This window comes from Schistocerca nitens, chromosome 2, assembly GCF_023898315.1.
Source record: "Schistocerca nitens isolate TAMUIC-IGC-003100 chromosome 2, iqSchNite1.1, whole genome shotgun sequence".
NCBI classification, from domain to species: domain Eukaryota; kingdom Metazoa; phylum Arthropoda; class Insecta; order Orthoptera; family Acrididae; genus Schistocerca; species Schistocerca nitens.
In genome coordinates this window covers 672847415-672870029 of record NC_064615.1, presented here as the reverse complement: position 1 = coordinate 672870029, position 22615 = coordinate 672847415, and the positions used below count along the sequence as shown (strand labels likewise).

General features: G+C 43.8%; 1 protein-coding gene and 1 pseudogene across 1 annotated transcript in view; one reads left to right on the top strand and one right to left on the bottom strand.

The window, feature by feature from the left end:
- LOC126236791 (toll-like receptor 2) overlaps window positions 1-22615 on the bottom strand; it is a 162932-nt gene that overhangs the window by 15135 nt on the left and 125182 nt on the right. The window contains exon 5 of the mRNA XM_049946378.1: window positions 565-754. Coding sequence (XP_049802335.1) covers window positions 565-754 — 190 coding nt within the window. The remainder of the gene's footprint in view (window positions 1-564; window positions 755-22615) is intronic.
- Window positions 13665-13782, top strand: LOC126237918 (5S ribosomal RNA; annotated as a pseudogene).

Sequence of the window (22615 nt, the reverse complement as noted above, 5' to 3'; positions counted from 1 at the left end):
AGCACACAAAACAAGTGAGAAGTCGACAAATAAAAACAGAATCGGAAATTAAATGAAGCAAGAGACACTTGCATGTAAATTCAGTATGTAAATAGGATAAAATGTAATGAGAAGGCCTTAAACATGCTGCAGCCTCACGAGTGGACCGTATGGAGTTGTGACAGAATTGTGCAATTATGGGCCCCTTTAGATGGTGAGACTTAAATTTGAATTGTCCAGTCAGATTTTGGGGTGAGAGGAAATACAAAGAGAATGGTGTCATACATATCTGCTATGTTTAAAAACAAGGAAACAAGAAACATCCGAGCAATTATAGGGTGATTAATGTTATAGCATCTGTCAGCAGACTTTTTAGTACTATACTTTAAGTTTCCGGGAGTTTTTCCTGGATTATCAAGCGAATGCCGGAACTGCAAATCCCCTCTCTGTCAAATATTCTCAACTGGGAACCCTTCCGCCCTGCCCCCAACCTACTGGGATGTGTGACCCAGAAGGACAACTTTCGGGAGTAGGGAAAGAAAGATGTTCAAAAAAAGAAAATTATTGTTACTGCAGGTAACTCACCCTGCTGGAGAGGAAGCTCTTTGAGAGGACAACGATGGTGTGCCGGCTGTGATCCATGGACCTGGAGATATTCTGCACGATGACGGTGCCCAACTGGAAGTCGCGCTCGTGAAGGCAGACGCGGTAGCGCTGTGGTCCGTTCTCCAGCAATGGCACCAGCGTGCCCACCACCCAGGGGCGGTCGTTGCTGCTGTAACCAATCAGACAGAATCTGGGTGGAGGACCCATCTGAACTTGCCTATAACTGTTCATACAGGTCGTATCATTTACGGGTGGGAGAACGGTATTACCTAAAGGATTCCAAGCCGAAAGGTATTGTTAAGCGCTTGATTTTTTTTAGAAAACTAAAGGAACTGGACGCAAAGATAGATCAAGTAAAGCTCTATTTAAACACGTTGTAATTGTACTGATCTGAGAGCGACGCTACGACTTTCAAGAGTGTAGAATGGAGAGCTAGCTGTGAAACGTCCCCTTTTAATAATTTTACACGAGACTGTGCTTAACCTGACACACAATATTTTGTTAGCGCAACGCAATCTGACTTTCAAAATTCCCTACAAAAGAATGGCCCTGACTAACATTAAACTATACCTTTCACAAATCACTTACCTCACAAAAATCTTCGCTGCTCAAGCTACTGCAATACAGCGAGCGCCACTACTGCCAGCTAAATAAAAGATTCAAACTATGGAAGGCACTAACTACTGATAGGGATAGTTAGCAAATGAAAGATATTAATAGAGAACAAACAATGTATTTACCTTGATATCATCATATATATATATATATATATATATATATATATATATATATATATATATATATAGCGGTTCATGACAAATTTCAAAACTCCACCATCTCTCTCCCCACATCCACCACTGCTGGCGGCTCACCTCCAACTGCGCAACGCTACGCGCTGTTCACAGCCAGCTGCCTAACACTACAATGGCGAGTATTACAACAATGCAAACTGGCCACAGGCTGCACACAGCACAGCCAGTGATTTTCATACAGAGGTGGCGTTACCAATAGAAAAACCTAAACAGCCTACTTACATAGCCCCCATGCTACCCACAAAAAATTTTACAAATTTTTTTTGGGCACTGGCCAATACATATTTGTTAAAATTTTTTTCACAATTACAATAACAAAGAAATCAAATACACACACTTATTGATACAATGTTGGTCAAAAGCTCAAATTTTCTCACAGTCCATAAAGACAGTCCTGATCGTTCATGACGGTAAAATAGCAGTGTTTTTCTCAAAGTCTGAGCAGTAAAAGAAAATGCACACGGAAGTAGTGGATTTCCATGCAGTCTTGAAGAAGTAGCGTTGTCCTTCCAACGGAAAGACAGTGCTGACTCTTGACATGCTGACAGGTAATGGGCCACAACAGAGCAAACCCACAGCAGAGTCATTCGACGTTTTGAAGAATATTGGTAGGTAGGTAATCACAGAGCAGACCCACTGTAGTCCTGGTAGTGATTACGGTATTGGTGGGCCACCAGAGGTGCAGACCCACTGCAGTCCTTGTAGAAATAATGGTATTGATGGATCATCAAAGATGTAGACCCACTATAGTCCTTGTAGAGATAATGGTACTGGTGAGTCAGCAAAGACGCAGACCCACTGTAGTCCTTGTAGAGATAATGGTACTGGTGGGCCACCAGAGGTGCAGACCCACTGAAGTCCTTGTAGAGACGGCCAACAGCCATCTGTTGCGACTGTGCAGGTGCACAATCACCATCAAAGAGTCTTGCGGATAATGTAGCAAGTCCATAACCATCACTTGTGCACTCACAAAGTTTTTGGAATTGTCCTTAGAACCAGCAACGCTGTTATCCAGTCCCTTGCTGAATTATTAACACACGTGCAAACACTAACAGTCCCTACGTGTCACATATTGTCCATATAGTATGACCAACAGAAACGTGTGCAGTGAAATGGAACTTACAAGTTACTCAATTTGATGAACTGCTGTCAATTACAATTTTATAACATAAGAATACAATAACAAAGGTACAAAATACATCATTAAAAACATAATAATACAGGTAACATTTGTAGTAACACAAACTTTACAAAAGAATAGAAATAAACATATACATCAGTGTTACAGGAATTATGAAAAAATATCAGAATAATGTTTGAAACATCAACTTTACACATAAGCATTAAAACAAAACAGAATAAATAATGTCTAAGCATATTTACAAGGTAAATAACATAGTATTTGAAAAATGCAACATAAATCTTATTAGCTAAACACATAAAGACAGGAAAAACACAAATACACATAGTGTAATAACACAAAAATACAGGACAGGGTTTGTTTTCAGTGTGATATTTGGTGCTGCAGTCCAACCCAAAACTTCATTCCATAGATCTTTCGTCTTATTTCCACATTTGTTTCCACCAAAAAATCCTATTCAAGCATGCTTTCTGTATATATATGTTCACATATTTCTTACCTCATTATTTATTTTCCATTATCTTACTTCATCATTTATTTCCAAGAAAATCCTACCTAAACCTGTTGTCCCTAAACCCTACTTTTTTTTGGTTCATATCCTCTTTCAAAATACTGTTTTGGCCAAACCATTTTCTTATAGATTTTCAATTTATTTCTTCCAATTCATCACAACTTGTTCTCTTATATAGTCTACCCCCTCTTAAGCTAACTTAAATCTACTGAGCTCAGATGCTAAACTAAGGAACGAGGCAATGCAGCAGCAGAAAACAATTAACACAAACAGCAATGATAAAAAATACAAAAGGCAAAGCAAGCAGCATAAATTACAACTAATATAAGGCAATGAGCAGCAAACAAGAAAAATAAATCAGTAGTAAAACTAGCTTAACAGAATAATACAAAGTGAAATTTAGTAGCACTATGCATGGCAAACAGCAGCAGCAAATGCTATAATTAATACCTAAGCATGGCAAAGATCAAGCAGAAAAAAATAGTACACTAAAGACAACAATGCATATAAGGGAAATGTCTATTCACATCTTAATGACTATGTAATTAAAGTGGTGCACCACAACAACTTATTGTAAAAAAATATTACCATATACTTGAAAAGAAAATTATGTGTGCAGTTACTGTTACTACTCCCTTCTTATTGTTCTTTCCTTTCCAAGTGCTCCTTTTTTTTTAAGAATGTGGATTACAAAATTATTATTTAATAGATCTGTTGACAGAAAGTGTTCACATTAGCAAATGCATTTTATTTTATAAAAGCAATGCTGCAACACAGCTCGAAACTAGATATCAAATGAAATAAGCAACTATGAAAAGCGAAGCATAAAAATATCATTCAATAGTCATGTGACATTTCATAAGTTAGTAGAAATTCTCTCAATTCTCGTAGAAAGATGCTTGTCATAATCAGGTGTGCAGATGTAAAATATTTCTCGTCATTTCATTAGGCATTTCAGTAAATATCGTAAATTAAGAGCTCCACAGTGTAATCATATGTTTTCAAGTTCGACCTTGTCGTTTTTGCGATGCTTTCTACAAAGAAACGTCAATAGCGAGGATAATGGCCTCCCTTTTTTTTCTACCTGTGCCGCTGAAAAGGGCTCGCAATAATGGCTTTTTTTTCAGGCGTCTGGCACACCTGGCCGCTCAGCTGGGTGCTCACGACGCATTACGTGCAGGTGGTCACTGAACTTTCTTACCGAAATATTTACGACACCAGTTTCTGCTACAGTGACAGTCTCATATAAAAATATTTCACAGGTCAAGAATTTGGGTTACAAATCTGTAGAAACAAAATCCTATAAATATAACAGCGTCCAAAAAATTTTCGCCAGCATTGTGATACATTTACGCATTTACACACATTTCCTACCTCTTAAAGTACGATTCTTGGTTTCCAACATCCTTTTTCACAAGTCAGTGTCCCTAACCGCTACTCATTACTCCTTACCTTATTACACATATATATATATATATATATATATATATTCGTCGACGCTTCTTTAATATTTCATTATATGAAATATGTAGCATAATCAAATTCCTCATATAGCATCAGCTTCTTGACCATAAACATACCTCAGCAGCATAATACACATCGTCGTCGTAAAAATAACATCATAACACCTCAGTCAACTCTCAAAATCGTCGTAGCTTCCTCCAATAGTTTCAAAACCCTAAAACATATTCTCTGCTCATTTCAATAGTGTCATCTACCTCAAACGTACCTTAAAAATCATGATCCCATACCAAATACATCATTCATAGCTCTCATAGTATCACAATGGTTCCGAAAAATATGAACAGTTCACAAAGTACAGACAAAATACAATTTCGTAAGTGTGAAGTTACCCAACTGTGTAGTTGCGTAAACATGTGTCACTGATGTAGTAAAAAAAATGTTTATCTTTCAGTTAAATGATCTGATAGCTGTGTAATTATGTGTTAGAGAAATATGGTACCGATGTGTAAAGTTGTATAAGCAAATACCATATTAGCTAGGGCTCCTTGTGCTTGCCAAACACATGGTACACAAAGTAGGCGTGTACCCCCCCCCCCCCCCCCCCGAGGATTAATGTAATTATACCCTCAGGTGTTACAGATTACAGCAATGGAATGAAATGTATCACGGAAAACTTTCTTTGCAATTTAAAAATCTTTAAAAATAAATGTTTTAAGTACAAAATTAATCACTCAAATACGTGTCCTGTAGCGCTAAACTGTGTGTCATGTCGCAACATAATCTCTGTGGAAGTCTCGTAGTTATCGTCCTCCGAAAGCTAAGTTCTGCAGAAGTCAATGTACTTACCTCATGATAAACAAAAGTGAAATGCTTTGTGTATAGATATCTTAGTTATTACGCTTATTGTTGTGATTAAGAAAGTACTGTGCTGTGACGTATTGTTGTGCCACGGACAAGGCTGTCTCATTGTAGCTATACCACAAAAGTTAAATACTAGAACATGTTTTACTTTCCTGAAGAATTCAGAAAGCTGTGCAGATATAAAACAGATACACCGCAAAAGCAACATTGTAAATTGTCACTCATTAGTAGCGTCGTGATAAAATCGTGTAGCTGTCACATAAACTAACCTCTGTGTCATCTGGTATCTCTCAGAAAGCACCTTGAATCCATAATGTATTTTCAAGTAAACCAAAATGTTGCACTAAAATCTCATTACCAGTACTGGTAAATGTTCTAAGTATGTGAGCCTTATAGTCGTTACGTAATCGTGCAACAAACAAGCAAGAATGCACACACACCACTGTGTCGTCTGTTCACTATAACAATGTATTCGTAATTTCTGTTTCAATAAGTTCTCTTGGTTCTTGACTGGATATTTAACTTCAAAACATTGTTGCATGTTAACAGTTTCTTAAGTCTGACAAAGCTTACTAGCAATGTAAAGTGAAAAGTTATATGGCAAAGACAAAGTTAAGAAGCAGATTATCTCTCAATAAATGGTTTCACATGTGAAATGTGGTGTAACCCTTTGCTCTTCCTAGTACGCAGAGTTTCAACTTTAACGCGATTATCATGTAGTATACGTCGGTAAAGAATACTGGAATTTTTCTCAAGGTTAGCGTCTATGTTATTTTTCTTGGAGCCAGCCGGCGCACCTGGCTGCCTGCGGAGAGATTCATTGTCTGTTCCTGTGTTGGCGCGCATCGTTATTGGGATTAGGAGACCTAACTTCTACAAATTCACCTTGCCGAGAAGGCCCTGCCCTGTTTAAATCCCGCCAGTTCTGATGCAATTCAGGTCTGTCGTTACGAATATATCGTCTGTCGTCATGTCGGTAGGTTCCGTAGTTTCTTCCTTGTCCGTCACGTGGTGGAGAATTTCTCCCTGAATCGTAACTGCGCGCTGGACCATTGCATCTAAAGTTATTCTGTCTCCCGTGATAATAATAGTTCTGGTTGCCATATTGTCCGTTTCTCTGGTTGTCTCTGTGATAGTCATTACCGCGGAGAGGTGATCTTTCCCTGTAACTATTACTACTCTGCCAACGGTTGTCATACGGGTGGTGTCTGTTTTGGTCACGATTTGTGTTGTGAGAATAGCCTTGTCGTGTCCAGTTATTACTTCTTTCATCGCGGAATTGCGACGGATGTGACCTGTAATCGTTGTGTTCCTGGTTTCGCGTTCCGCGATTGTCAGTGTCAATTTCCAGTTCTTGTAACAGTCCCTGAAAAGCGTCAATGTCGTCTTTGCAACGTCCTGCTAAAACAATATGTCGTAAATGTTCAGGCAGTTTGATTAAGCAAATGCGGATGAGTTCTGAGGGGCTGTATGGGTTTGAAAGATACTGATTCTTGTGTAACATGTCTTCAAAATATTTCATAATACTGGAAAATTCAGATTGTTCGAAACGTTTCATCATTATGATGCTATGTTTTACTCGGTCTTGTGTGGCTTGAGACCAATATGCTAAGAGGAAGGCATGATAAAAATCTCCTTCACTGTGACAATCGTGAATGACCGATCGCATTCTTACAGCTGGTTCATTCTCCAAGTAGCCACACATAAATTCTAACCTGTGCTCCAATGACCAGTTGGGGGGAAAACAATGAGAGAATTGATGGAGCCACGCTTGTGGATGAATGTCGTTGGCAGAATTTTTAAACGTTTTGAATTTACGTGTAGTAATAAACAGCTTATAGTCAAAGTCATCATGTCGGCGAGTCGCATATCGGTCATTGTTACGTCGTTTCGGCGGTTCCACTTCAAAATTCGGTGCACCTTGCCAATTTCTTTCATAATTTCCGAAATGCGCTGTGTTATTATTTTGTGGCTGTTCCGTATTTCTATGTCCCTCTTCCTGTACTGGAGCGCGAGTGTCCTCTGAAATATGTAATTCTTGTATTACCTGCGTCAACTGATCTTGTACTTCCCGGATTTCTCTTTTGTACTGTGTATTGATTTGAATTTGATTTTGTTTGAATTTTCTAATTTGTTCATACTCTTCTGTGTCAGTGAAGGCTACAGGTCTCGTGTCATTCAGATCATCATCTACCTTTGTAGATAAGTTAGTGAGCTGATCCGAAAGTTCGGCTACTTTCTCCGATAGTGAACACATTTCCTCAGTGTGTTTTTCTGAACCAAGTTTCAGAGTGTCCATTTGTGTTGAAATCGAATCTACTGTGTCCTTCAAGTTTTCCTGAGTTTTTGCAAGTTGCGTAACCGAATCGGTAGATGCAACTGAGTCAAATTTAGCTTGCAAGGTCTCATGATTTTCATGAACAGTAGTTTGCAGTTCTTTTATGGCTGCTTCGTGATTCTGTAGTGCATTTTCATGACGCGAAAAAATAGGTTGGAAATGCTCACAAATTTGTGTTTTTACGTCACTACAGACTTTTTGACATTTCGATTCAATGTGATGTAACTCAGTAGCTAAATCCTCGCGTGTTTGTTCAAGAGTTTGCTCCAATGAGTCTAACTTTTGAAGATTTTGTTCCATTGCGTCTAACTTTTGAAGATTTTGTCCTATTTGTTTCTGATTTTGTTCAAGTGTTGTGTCTAACTTTTTAAGATTTTGTTCCACTGTGTCTAACTTTTGAAGATTTTGTTGCATTGTGTCTAACTTTTGAAGCTTTTGTCCCATTTGTTGCATTAATTGTAATAACAGTGCACTGGTGTCTGAAACATGTTCCTCAGTGCTATTCGGCAGTGAAGTTGCACCGGCAACATTCACATTTTGACAAGCAGAAAATGTGTCTTGACTCATTTGAGAAAACGGTGAGGACCCAAAACCTGAGTCTACAATATTTGCGAGATTGTTTCCTGTCATTTCAGATTCCTGAGGCGAGCTGTTGCCGACCGATCGATCGATAATGCTTCCCTGTTCTCTAATTGTTTCACTGTCTACGCCATTGTTTGCCGCCCGCTCCATTTCCCTATGCGCAATTACCAAATTACTACTTTGAACATTAGTTAATTCATTACTCTGCGGCGCTAACACACTGCTTTCGTCTTCACTGTCATTTCTCAATTTAGTTTGGAGCCTAGTATTACGTTTTTCACACGCCATTATTGTCACAGTATTTCACACGACAACACAGAAAAGCACAATTTGAAGAGCAAAAATAAGAAAACACATTAACATAACACTGAAAATAATATCTAGTTAATTGCAGCTGCGAAATACTTGGTGCAAATCTACATGCATACCACAACTGTTTTACTGTACAACAATGAAAGACTGCAACTACAAAGGAGATTTTCTCTACAATTACGCGCTAGCAATAAACAAAAGCTACACTAATTACACAAACTACAAGAAAAAAATCAGAAGATTCCAGTGAGGTATCCTAGGCTAAGGGTCGACATATGAAACGTCCCCTTTTAATAATTTTACACGAGACTGTGCTTAACCTGACACACAATATTTTGTTAGCGCAACGCAATCTGACTTTCAAAATTCCCTACAAAAGAATGGCCCTGACTAACATTAAACTATACCTTTCACCAATCACTTACCTCACAAAAATTTTCGCTGCTCAAGCTACTGCAATACAGCGAGCGCCACTACTGCCAGCTAAATAAAAGATTCAAACTATGGAAGGCACTAACTACTGATAGGGATAGTTAGCAAATGAAAGATATTAATAGAGAACAAACAATGTATTTACCTTGATATCATCATATATATATATAGCAGTTCATGACAAATTTCAAAACTCCGCCATCTCTCTCCCCACATCCACCACTGCTGGCGGCTCACCTCCAACTGCGCAACGCTACGCGCTGTTCACAGCCAGCTGCCTAACACTACAATGGCGAGTATTACAACAATGCAAACTGGCCACAGGCTGCACACAGCACAGCCAGTGATTTTCATACAGAGGTGGCGTTACCAATAAAAAAACCTAAACAGCCTACTTACAGCTGCAAGAGGCAGGCAGCGTGGAAGACGCAAATTTCCGCCTTCCACCCTTGGGAAAATATACACTGATGAGACAAACGTTGTGATCACTACCCACCTCGAGGTTGTATGCTGCCTGGTGGGGCTGAGGACACATGACGCGGAAAAAGAATTATTTGAACGGAGCAGAGACGAATGTGGACTCATTCTTGCGGCAACAAATGGCGCAAATGCGGAAATCCACCGACTTCAGCGACTTTGACAAAAGTGGCCCAGTGCCTGGAAGCGAGAATCCCGTAAACGGTGGAACTGTTCGGCTGTTCGCTTTCTACTGTCGTGGGCATCTGCGGGAAGTGGTTGATAAATGCTGAAATCACAAGTAGGCGACAAGAAGTTGGACGTCCGTACCTCATCACAGAACTTAGGGATCGAAGGCTTGCCCGCTGCCTAAAGCAATATAGGCGGCCAGCTGTGGCAGATATGACGACAGAATGCAGTGGTGGCGCAGGCACAAGTGTTTTGGAGAATACCGTTCAACGCACAGTGTTGAACATACAGTCCCGCAGCAGAGGACCCCTACGTGTTCCCATGTTTACCCAACAACATTGTCAGTTATGAACCTTCCTGGCAGATTGAAACTCTGTGCCGGACCGAGACTCTAAATCGGGCCTTTGCGTTTCGCGGACAAGTGCTCTACCACCTGAGCTACCCAAGCACGACTCACGACCCGTCCTCACAGCTTTACTTCCGCCAGTGCCTCGTCCCCTAGCTTCCAAACTTCAAAGAAGCTCTCCTGCGAATCTTGCAGAACTAGCACTCCTGTAAGAAAAGACTGTCAGTTATGATTGCAGTGGGCGTGGGATCATAGTGACTGGACCGCGGATCAATAGAATCGTGTCACCCGGTAGGATGAATCCCGTTTATTGTTAAACCAGATCGATGGTCGTGTCCAGATATGCCGTTACCCAGGCGAACGGCTTGCTCTAAACATGCAGCGCGCCATGGACGCAGGCCGGTGGGAGGAATATTATGTTCCGGAGCATTCACCTGGGCTTGCATGGGACCTGCGATAGTAATCGGAGGCACCATGCCAGCTGTGAACTACGAGAACATTACTAGGGACCACCCGTAATCCGTTGTGCTTGATGTCTTCCTCAACAGCATCTTCCAGCAGGATAACTGTCCGTGTCACAAGGGCAGAATAGTGTTGCAGTAGTTTGAGGAGCATGATAGTGAACTCACGTTGATGTCCTGACCATCAATTGGATGAAACGCAACTGGGTCGCTGCCACGCGCCAGCTCTGCGCGCACAAACCAACCGCTCGTAAATACGGGAGTTGTGTGAACTATGCCACAAACCTCTGGAAACCTGTCAAGTACTTGTAGAATCCATGGCAAGCGGAATGACTATCGAACTGGGCTCCAGAAGTGGGCCAGCACGATTTTAAGTAGGTGGTCACAATGTTTTAGCTCATCAGTGTATAGAACGTTGAATTGTGAATTATGGACACAACAAACGGCAAGATCCGAGTTCTGAGGTAGGGTGGACCTTTGAAGGGACTACTAGGCACGCAACAATCCAGTGTTCAATTCTGGAGGTGGTCACAGCTCGTTACTGCCCTCCCCTATCCTCTCCACGAATAGAACTTGAAACCATTTCCACTTTTAATATGCCACAGGTACCTACGATTTGCATAATAATAGCAATAAATAAATAAATAAATAGAAATTTTCTGACATCAACGCTTAGTGCATTGCTTGAGCATAAGTTTCAAAAAATTTGAATTCAGAGAAACTCATCATTTAAAAAGTACACGTCCGAAAATTACAAGTAGAGAAGTATTTTTTAAATACAGCTGACGTAAGAATAATAATAGCGACGAACTCTCATTACCTTGCCGTCATGATTTACATGACATACGCTGGTCAGTCAGAACATTATGACTACCTGACTAGTAACCGGTATGTCCACCTTTGGCACTGATAACAGCGGCGACGCATTGTGGTATGGAAGTAGTGAGACCACTGTGTTCCTCGAACCATTCCATCACACTCCTGGACTTGTGACGAGCCATATTACATTGCCGTTGGGGAACATGATCGTCACAAAGGGGTATCCGTGGTCTTCAACCAGTATACGATACTCCTTGGCCGTTATGGTTCCTTCCACGAGCTCCCCTGGTCCCATGGACGCCCATGTAAATGTTCCCCAGAGCATAATGGAGCAGCCACCAGCTTGCCTCCGTTCAGCAATACGGGTGTCAAGGAGCTATACCCCTGGAAGACTACGGATTCGCGCCCTCCCATCGGCATGATCAAGAAAGTATCGGAATTCATCAGACCATGCAACGCTTCGCCACTGCGCCAATGTCCAGTGCCGATGGTCACGTGCCCATTTCAGTAGTGCCGATGCCGTGGTATTAACATTGGCACATGCATAGGTCGTCGGCTGCGGAGGCCCATCGTCAGGAGTGTTTGGTATACCGTATGTTCAGACACACTTCTACTCTGCCCAGCTATAAAATCTGATGTTAGTTCCGTCACAATTCGCCGCCTATCCTATTTTACCAGTCTGACCAGCCTACGACGTCCGAAATGTGTAATGAGGGGTGGTCCCCCAACCCCCGACGTCTGGACGTGGTTTTACCTTGCCTTCGGCACCTGTTGAAGGCACACACCACAGCATTCCTCGAACACCCGACAAATCATGCCGTTTCCGAAATGCTCTTGCCGAGCCTCCGAGCCATCACAATCCGTCGTCGGTCAAATTCAGATAGATCGCGCGCTTTCCCCATTCTACACAAGGACAGCACGCTCGCTGCTTCTACATGCACCGAGCTTGTGCCTGAGTAGCAGTCATTCCTCGCCAGGTGACGCTGCTGCCGCGGTATTAGGTCGGTGGTCATAATATTCTGGCTGATCAGTATAAAATTGACGTATGTTCTAACCAATGTGGATAGTTCAATTAGCACCACGATTGTAAACAGAGGCTTGCACATTATGTCTATACGAGTGTGTATCTGGAGGTGGAGAGGATGTTTCTTTGCGATTTTTTTTCAATTGTTGCAGCGCGGCCTCATTACTTGGTGGCCACGTTATCAGAAAATGCCACCACGGCTGACACGAGCAGCCTTAGAGAGGTCATGCAGACGGCAGTCAGTAAGACATACTTTTGCAAGAAGCTACAAACAAACTTTGCTGACAGAGCGAGAATCGCTGATCGGGCCTCACAGCGGGACAAGTTACCACATACCTAGCTTCGACGAGCGCTGCCAGGGCTGCAGCAATGCTGCCACAGCAGATTTACGTAAGGAGACTGTAGTCTCGGCGTTCTGGATAACCTTACTTCCAGGTCAGATAGGCTGTAAAATGCATACATTGAGTGTCACGTTTAATAGAAGACATGTGTTTCAGAGTAGCAAAGATGAACAGGTACGCACTTTAGAGCCATCTTTACTGGGCATTTTTTTTCTCGTTTTGGCCTATACTACTGCCTCCCAAAATATGGAAAGCAAAGAGATTACAATAAAAGAGATATCGGACAATCGCTATAGCTTTGGAGCCAGTCGTATCTGGAGCAGTGTGCCATACCTCACATTGATACTTTTACTCTTCTCCACCATCCCCACAGTTTGTAACATTACGGAATTACCCAGTATTTCCGTCAGTACTACGAAAATGAAAAAAATATATATACAACATAGTAATATGCCCGGTATATTGATGGAAAAACCAGGATCGTTTTCCTGGGATTTATTTATTGTTCTGAGACATTGAGAACATTGTCAGACAAACTGTGATAAGATTGATTAAGCCGATTTCGATGAGTGACTTACATGCGACATTTCGATAGCTCTCAGTGCCAAAACAGACGAATCCGATCGATAGATTCATTTATCCTTTACAAAATACGATTATGAAACCGGCTGGCTATTTTCATCGGTAAGATGTAAACAAAAATCAATAACATGCCTGTTATACTGATGGAAATATCAGGGACGTTTTCCGGGGTTTTATTTATTGCTCTGAAACAGTCAAATTATAACTACATGGGCTTCCGGGACCGGTGTCATGATGTTTAACATTTTTCTAGGTTTTGTATAAAATATTTTAATTATAAACTGTAAGACCAACGTCTCTACCGTATTACAACAGCCTTCCTTAGTGGGTTTCGTGGAGAAAAGGTGCCTCTATTTGTTGCAGACGATCGGCATCAATACGTCATATTTGTGAAACTTTATGGACCCTGCCAACGGCCTTGCCGCAGTGGTAACACCGGTTCCTGTCAGATCACCGAAGTTAAGCGCTGTCGGGCCGGGCTAGCACTTGGATGGGTGACCTCCCGGTCTGCCGAGAGCTGCTGGCAAGCGGGTTGCACTCAGCCCTTGTGAGACAAACTGGGGAGCTACTTGATTGAAAAGTAGCGGCTCCGGTCTCAGAAACTGACAAACGGCCGGGAGAGCGGTGTGCTGACCACATGCCCCTCCGTATCCGCATCCAGTGGCACCTATGATCTGAGGATGACACGGCGGCCGGTCAGTACCGTTGGGCCTTCATGGCCTGTTCAGGAGGAGTTGTTGACCCTAATATATAATAGCTACTCATGAAGAAAGGGAGAGAGTAGGATAATAGCTATTCGTGGGGTAGCCGGCTTTCCAGTGATTGGGGACGGTCTTCATATCAGCGCTTGGTTTCTGGAGGACACGTTTCCTTTCTGGTGTGCGCGGAAATTCACTGGCAGAGCCTCTAAAGATGTTTGTCTAGGCTGTCTTATCCGTGTACGGTGTGGCTTTTGTCCCGCGACCGCTCGCGGCTCGCTGGACAGGGATAGCTGGCAATCAAGGCGCCGGAAGTTTGTAGCCGTCCTTTCTACTGATCTCAGACTGCTTCATAATTTCTATCGCCTCTCGAGTTTTGCGTCGGCTCGTGCACAAGTCTTTCGTCAGCACACGGGCTTCCTGGAACAAGAGAGGCTGTCCACAGTCAAGGCGGTGTTCCTCTATCACCGATTTGTTATGCTGGGCTAATCGCACATAGCATTCACGTTCTGCTTCTCGTGTGCTATGATCTCCCTGTCGCCATTGTGTAGGCAGCTCCGCACTCACAACGTAGTTCACATACCCCTGCAGTATTTACTTTCGCATCCTTTGTTGAACCTGTCATGTGTGGCTCCTGTGGCTGCTGCGGAAAATCGGTTCGAAACTCGTCGGCGAAGGACATTGCCTAGCCGTTGATGGACGCATTTAGTAAGTGCACTAGCGGAAGCTTCTCTTCCTTGCCTTCTTCCCTTGTTTTATTTCGGCTGGCCTTGGTCGCGTTTCTTATAACACTGTTGTCATAAGCGTTGGCGCGAAATGTGTGGTGTAGCACCCTCAATTCTTCTTTGATGTTGGTGGTGTCACTCACACAGTAGGCACGGACAGTCAGAGTGTGCAGAAATGAATACTTCTGAGGTGGGTCATGGTGGCTGTCTGAGTTTAGGTACCGATTTGTGCGGGTTGGCTTCGGGTGCATTTTGTGTCCCGGTGTGCAGTCCGCAGTTCTACGCACCTTCACATCCAGAAATGGTAACACACCGTTGTTTTCTGGCAAAAGAGTCGTGGAAGCGCCAACGGAAAATTCGAGAGGCGATAAAAATGATTAAGCAGCCTCATAATATCCATAGAGATGATGACTCCAAACTTCCAGCGTCCTGGCTGCCGGCTCTCCCTATCCAACAGGCCGCGAGCGGGCGCTGGGCAGAAGCTACACCAGACATGGACGCGACAGGGTAAACAAAGAGCTTTAAGGTAAGACCCTACTGAGTAGAACACCGCCGTTCTATTTAGTATGCAGCATCTGAAATGAAACGGGCGTGACAATACATTGCGAATTTAGTATGTGAGTCGTTCTAAGAGTGACATGGATGTGATAATAATTTCTTTTTTATGTGAGGGAGAAGGCTATAAACTTATATATGCGAACATTGGTGGCAACCTCTGAAAGAATAGTAATGCGGGGATCTTTTCACGGTGATATTTAGCCAAAGAACTACAAGGCCCAAAATAATTACCAGGTACGAGACTTCGACTGCGGCACGTGCTCGTCGGAGACGCTTTTCTATTAAAATTTGTCTGATGAGACCTTATCTTGGTACGCAGTTAGATGTCGCCCCAGGCGTAACTGAGCCCGAAGAGATTCAGAAAACGCTTTTGGAATACTATATCATAAAATTAATGATTTACTATCGCAAAATCTGTCTCAGTCCGGAACTACAGAGAATGGTATCCAGATGCGGGGTGAGTCACAGATTATTTCAGTTCCACGCAAGATGGTTTGGTCTGGCAAAACGACCTGATAAAGAAGGGATATCGTCGAAGAGACAATAAGCAGTAAAAAAATGAAGTAATAGGCACGTGAGCGTAAATAATAGAGTACTAATAGTTCCTTTCACAAAATAAAATAAAATTCCATTTTCAGGTATTCGTACGTTATGTTTACTCCCATTTCCTTGGCAATGTTTTACCAAATGTTGCTTTTTGTGGTACTATTCGTACAGTGGTCGTTTTGAAGTCCATATGACTCTGGATATTATCTTATACATAAATTAACTTTTCCTCGTCTAACGGCCGGCCAGGGTGGCCGAGCGGTTCTAGGCACTACAGTCTGGAACCGCGCGACCGCTACGGTCGCAGGTTAGAATCCTGCCTCGGGCATGGGTGTGTGTTATGACCTTAGGTTAGTTAGGTTTAAGTAGTTCTAAGTTCTAGGGGACTGATGACCTAAGAAGTTAAGTCCCGTAGTGCTCAGAGCCATTTGAACCTCGTCTAACGCCGTTTTTGTAAACAGACTTTCGTTTGGCAAGCCAAAAGAGTTTCGATCTGAGTCACGTGCAGTGTCGCGACGCTTGCTACTCCGCACTAGCAACAACGGAAGCGCGTCGCAGTTGGCCAGTTGGTCAACTTTGCTTCGCAGTGCTGCCCGGGGCAGTTCCGCTTCTGCGTAGTGCATTCTGTCTCATACGATTGCTTAGAAACAATATCTGATGGCGCTGTGCCGCGCCGCTCTGCTGAAGTGTAGTTCGGCTCAGTGCTGACTCACCTTTAGAGGGACTGTCAAGTGTAGTTCCGCGCACACCAGAAAGACATGCCAACCATAAACCAAGCACTGGTTTGCCGACTGTCGCGAATCACTGCAAAGCCGGCTGCTTCACGAATAGCTACTTTCCTATCCTCTCCCTTTCGTCATGGTTAGCTTATTATATTCTAGGGTCAGTAAAGTTTCACAAATATGACGTTTTGACGCTGATAGTCTGCAATAAATAGAGGCACATTTCCTCCACGAAAACCAGTTTTTCCCTAAGGAAGGCTGCTGTAATACTGTCGAAACGTTGGTTTTACAGTTGATAGTTAAAGTACACTCCTGGAAATGGAAAAAAGAACACATTGACACCGGAGTGTCAGACCCACCATACTTGCTCCGGACACTGCGAGAGGGCTGTACAAGCAATGATCACACGCACGGCACAGCGGACACACCAGGAACCGCGGTGTTGGCCGTCGAATGGCGTTAGCTGCGCAGCATTTGTGCACCGCCGCCGTCAGTGTCAGCCAGTTTGCCGTGGCATACGGAGCTCCATCGCAGTCTTTAACACTGGTAGCATGCCGCGACAGCGTGGACGTGAACCGTATGTGCAGTTGACGGACTTTGAGCGAGGGCGTATAGTGGGTATGCGGGAGGCAGGGTGGACGTACCGCCGAATTGCTCAACACGTGGGGCGTGAGGTCTCCACAGTACATCGATGTTGTCGCCAGTGGTCGGCGGAAGGTGCACGTGCCCGTCGACCTGGGACCGGACCGCAGCGACGCACGGATGCACGCCAAGACCGTAGGATCCTACGCAGTGCCGTAGGGGACCGCACCGCCACTTCCCAGCAAATTAGGGACACTGTTGCTCCTGGGGTATCGGCGAGGACCATTCGCAACCGTCTCCATGAAGCTGGGCTACGGTCCCGCACACCGTTAGGCCGTCTTCCGCTCACGCCCCAACATCGTGCAGCCCGCCTCCAGTGGTGTCGCGACAGGCGTGAATGGAGGGACGAATGGAGACGTGTCGTCTTCAGCGATGAGAGTCGCTTCTGCCTTGGTGCCAATGATGGTCGTATGCGTGTTTGGCGCCGTGCAGGTGAGCGCCACAATCAGGACTGCATACGACCGAGGCGCACAAGGCCAACACCCGGCATCATGGTGTGGGGAGCGATCTCCTACACTGGCCATACACCACTGGTGATCGTCGAGGGGACACTGAATAGTGTACGGTACATCCAAACCGTCATTGAACCCATCGTTCTACCATTCCTAGACCGGCAAGGGAACTTGCTGTTCCAACAGGACAATGCACGTCCGCATGTATCCCGTGCCACCCAACGTGCTCTAGAAGGTGTAAGTCAACTACCCTGGCCAGCGAGATCTCCGGATCTGTCCCCCATTGAGCATGTTTGGGACTGGATGAAGCGTCGTCTCACGCGGTCTGCACGTCCAGCACGAACGCTGGTCCAACTGAGGCGCCAGGTGGAAATGGCATGGCAAGCCGTTCCACAGGACTACATCCAGCATCTCTACGATCGTCTCCATGGGAGAATAGCAGCCTGCATTGCTGCGAAAGGTGGATATACACTGTACTAGTGCCGACATTGTGCATGCTCTGTTGCCTGTGTCTATGTGCCTGTGGTTCTGTCAGTGTGATCATGTGATGTATCTGACCCCAGGAATGTGTCAATAAAGTTTCCCCTTCCTGGGACAATGAATTCACGGTGTTCTTATTTCAATTTCCAGGAGTGTATTTTATACACTAACGGAAAAATATCGCAACAACAAGAAGCAGTTGCGTGACGTAAACGAAAGACATGGCGCCACGATGGGGTTTCAAAACAGTTTTGCTTTAAATATACGCTGTAAGTGAGCGTTAGTTATCTTTGAGAGTGGACGTGGTAAGCTGATGTTAGCCAAAAATGTCTTCAAGGCGACAACGATCCCAGTATCAACACCTCAGCGAAGACCACACTGTTCGGTGTATGGTTCTGGTGCATCGTACTGCACCTTCAGCAGCAATCTGAGCAGCCGTTAGCACCAGTCAGACAACGCACTGTTACAAATCGGCTACTTCAGTGACAGCTCCGAATAACACGCCCTGTAGCGTGCATTTCACTTACCTCAAACCACCGACATTTGCGACTTCATTGGTGTCAAGCGAGAGCTCACTGGAGGCCAGGAAGGACGTCTGTTGTGTTTTCTGATGAAAGCTGGTTCTGTTTCGGTGGCAGCGATGACCGTGTGGCGGTTGGAAGGAAGCCAGTTGAGGGCCTGCAACAACCTGGCTGCGTGCTAGCAGGGGCACTCACGTGGTTATCCCACGCACCCTGATTCGACCTGTTGTGGTGCCGTTCATGAACAGCATTACAGGGGGTGTTATCCCAACAGGATAACGCTCGGCCACATAATGCTGTTGTAACCCAACATGCTCTACAGCAGGGTTTCCCAACCTGGGGGTAATTACCCCTAAGAGGTAAAATTAAATTTTTGAGCGTGGAAAAATTATAACGGTACAACTGCGTCTTGGTCGCGAAGCTAAATAATGTTTAAAGACCATTACTATTTTCACTATTTCGTAAGGCTGTAATTCTGATTACTTAAGTTACCAATAATTACAATTTATTTTAAAATGTTAGCATTAACAAAGGACATAGTGTGCTAGAGGTTATACCTTGTCAAACGAATTTATGAACATTTTCCTCATATAGTCCACCCACTAACCACATACTTTGCATCAGATATACAGAAGTACATTATTAAAATGTGTTTTCAGAGCTGATGGTAGTTCCCAGAACAGACCAGAAATTGCTCCATTATGCACTTCGCAACAATAAAAGAACTAATTGACAGCACAAGAGTAACTGTGCTGAGGTGTCGAAGTCAGGGGATGGCGATATTCACATATACAGATGGCGGTAGTATCGCGTAAACAAGGTATAAAAGGACAGTGCATCGGCAGAGCTATCATTTGCAATCAGGTAATGCAAGTGAAAAGATCTCCGACGTGATTATGGCCGCACGACGGGAATTAATAGACTTTGAATGTGGAATGGTAGTTATTGCTAATGCATGGGTCATCCCATTTCGGAAATCGTTAGGGAATTCAATATTCCGAGATCCACAGTGTCAAGAGTGTACCGAGAACCAAATTTCCGGCATTACCTCGCACCACGGACAATACAGTGGCCGAGGGCCTACACTTAACAACCGAGAGTAGACGCGTTTGCGTAGAGTTGTCACTGATAACAGAAAAACAACACTCCGTGAAATAAGCGAAGAAATCAATGTGTGGTGTACGATCGACGAATCCGTTAGGACAGTGCGGCGAAATTTGGCGTTAATGCGCTCTGGCAGCAGGCGAATGACGCGAGTGCTTTTGCTAACTGCATGACGTCGCCTGCAGCGCCTCTCCTCGGCTTGTGGTCATAGACGACTGACCTGGTCAGATGAGTCCCGATTTTAGTTGGTAAGAGCTTACGGTAGGGTTCGAGTGTGGCGCAGACACCACGAAGCCATGGACCCAAGTTGTCAACTAGCCACTGGGAAGCTGGTGCTGACTCTGTAATCATGTGGCCAGTGTTTACATGGAATGTGCTGGGTCCTCTGGTCCAACTGAACTGACCATTGACTGGAAATGGTTATGTTCGGCTGCTTAGAGACTGTTTGCAGCTATTCATGGACTTCATGTTCCCTAACAACGATGGAATTTTTTTGGATGACGCGCCATGTCATTGCGCCACAAATGTTCGCGACTGTTGGTGAAGAACGTTCTGGACAATTCGGATGAATGATTTGGCCACCCATATCGCCCGACATGAATCCCATCGAACATTTTTTTGAAAATTTATGGTAAAGTCTTACGGGACCAAACTGCTGAGGTCATCGGCCCCTAAACTTACGCACTACGTAATCTAACTTAAGCTCAGGACAACACACACACCCATGCTCGAACAAGAACTCGAACCTCCGACGGAGGGAGCCGCATGGAGCGAACATTTATAAGACATAATCGAGAGGTCAGTTCGTGCACAAAATCCTGCAACGGCAATTCTTTAGTAATTACGGACGGCTATGTAAGCAGCATGCCTCAGTATTTCTGCAGCGGACTTCCAACACTTGTTGAGTTCCACAATACGTCGAGTTGCTGCACCGAGGCAAAAGAAGGCCCGCCATGATATTAGGAGGTGTCCCATGACTTCGCCAACTCAGTGTATGTAAGACTAAAACATTGCAGTAGCGCCTACACGTTATTACTATTATTATTATTGGCAGCAGTGGTGGTATTCGCAGCTTGAAGACTTCAAATTTCTGTCAGTCCAGAAGTATGGAGTCCAGCAATCAAGTGATTTACAAATGACAAATGAAGTGCATAAATTGTAATTTGGTTGATTTTAAATATGTGGGGTGTGGGTGAAGCAAGAGCCAGTAAGGAGAGGAATGGTGGAGCGGAAATACGTTCTATAACAAGTGTCACCCTCAATGTGGATAGTTAGCTTCCTTTTCCGAAAAGGAGTTGTTGGTAGCACTCACTATGCTCTGAGAATTGCTTCACTGTAGTATAAAAAAGGGTTATTAGGAATAAGCTGTTCCAGAATTGCTTCACTGTAGTATTAAAAGGGTTATTAGGAACAAGCGGTTCCAATTGTCTCATTGATCAGTAGTTCATGGTTAAAAACATTGGACTCGTATTCGGGAGGACGACGGTTCAATCCCGCGTCCGGCCATCCTGATTTAGGTTTTCCGTGATTTCCCTAAATCACTCCAGGCAAATGCCGGGATGGTTCCTCTGAAAGGGCACGGCCGACTTCCTTCCCCATCCTTCCCTAATCCGATGAGACCGATGACCTCGCTGTCTGGTCTCCTTCCCCAAAAACAACCCAACCCCATGGTTAAAACAAACAGCTACTAAAAGAGAATATCATTCATATTTCACATTTTAGAAACGGAAATGTACTAGCTTATACCTGACTGAATTCAGGGATAACGGTCTCAGAAAGGTTGGGGACTACTGCTCTGCAGAGTATCGACATGTTGCTTTGGCCTGCTCGATGACCAGATCTGTTTCCAATCGAGCACATGTGGGACATCATCGGAAGAAAACTCCAGCGTCATCCAGAACCAGCATTAACCGTCTCCGTATTAACCGACCAAGTGCAACAGGAATAGAACTTCATCCCACAAACCGTACAACACAATGCATGAACGTCTGCATGCTTGCATTCAACATTCTGGCGGTTACACCGGTTATTAATGTACTAGCATTTCACATTTGCCTTGGCTTATCTCGCACTTACATTATGCTGTGATGTCGAAATGTCAGTCACCTAGACAAATTTATTTCCGAAATTTCGTTACTCTACATTAACTACTTTTTGTTGTTGCGATTTTTTTCCGTCAGTGTATAATAAGGCGGTAGAACACCCAGAAGAATTTTAATCATCAAAGTGACAACTTTGTCACCAGACTGCGATGGGAGCGCTTAACCATTGGAAGGGCGGGCATCATTGTAACCACCCACATAGGTAGACACTCTGAAAGGGCGGTGGTCAGTACTGCTAAGCACATATTTTTGTCAGTCTACCGCTCAGGGGTGGTAATTCTGCCAACTAACCAGCTAATTGTTGACTAAAGTATCAGTAGAGGGCACAAGAATCACAGTGCAGTACTTTCGCCGCGTATTTACGACACGAGCTGATATGCAACTATTGTTGGTGTTGCTAGTCGAAGCTCTTCTCTATACGACTATTTTTGGTAGTAACTGACCTTCCATAAATCTACATGTAATATTACTTTTTATTCGAACAGAATTTTCTATACTTCACAGACGGGTTTCCGTGTGGTTAGTGGCGCTAACCACCGCCATTCTTCTCCATCTCGTACGTCTCGCTGAAAAAAAAGGAACAAAGTAATAACGCAACCGAATATTACTTGATGAAGCTCCTTCCAGTGACAGCAGTGTTGATAGTGATGAAAATGAAGACAATGGCTCGATATTCAGTTTCGTTGAGAGGAGTAAAACACTTTTTAGCTCCAAAAATAGTCACTGGCTGCTGCTTCATCCTCTCTCTACCAAAATAATTTATCATCTCAAGTCAAGGAACACAAGACACGCGTAGACGAAAGTACTTG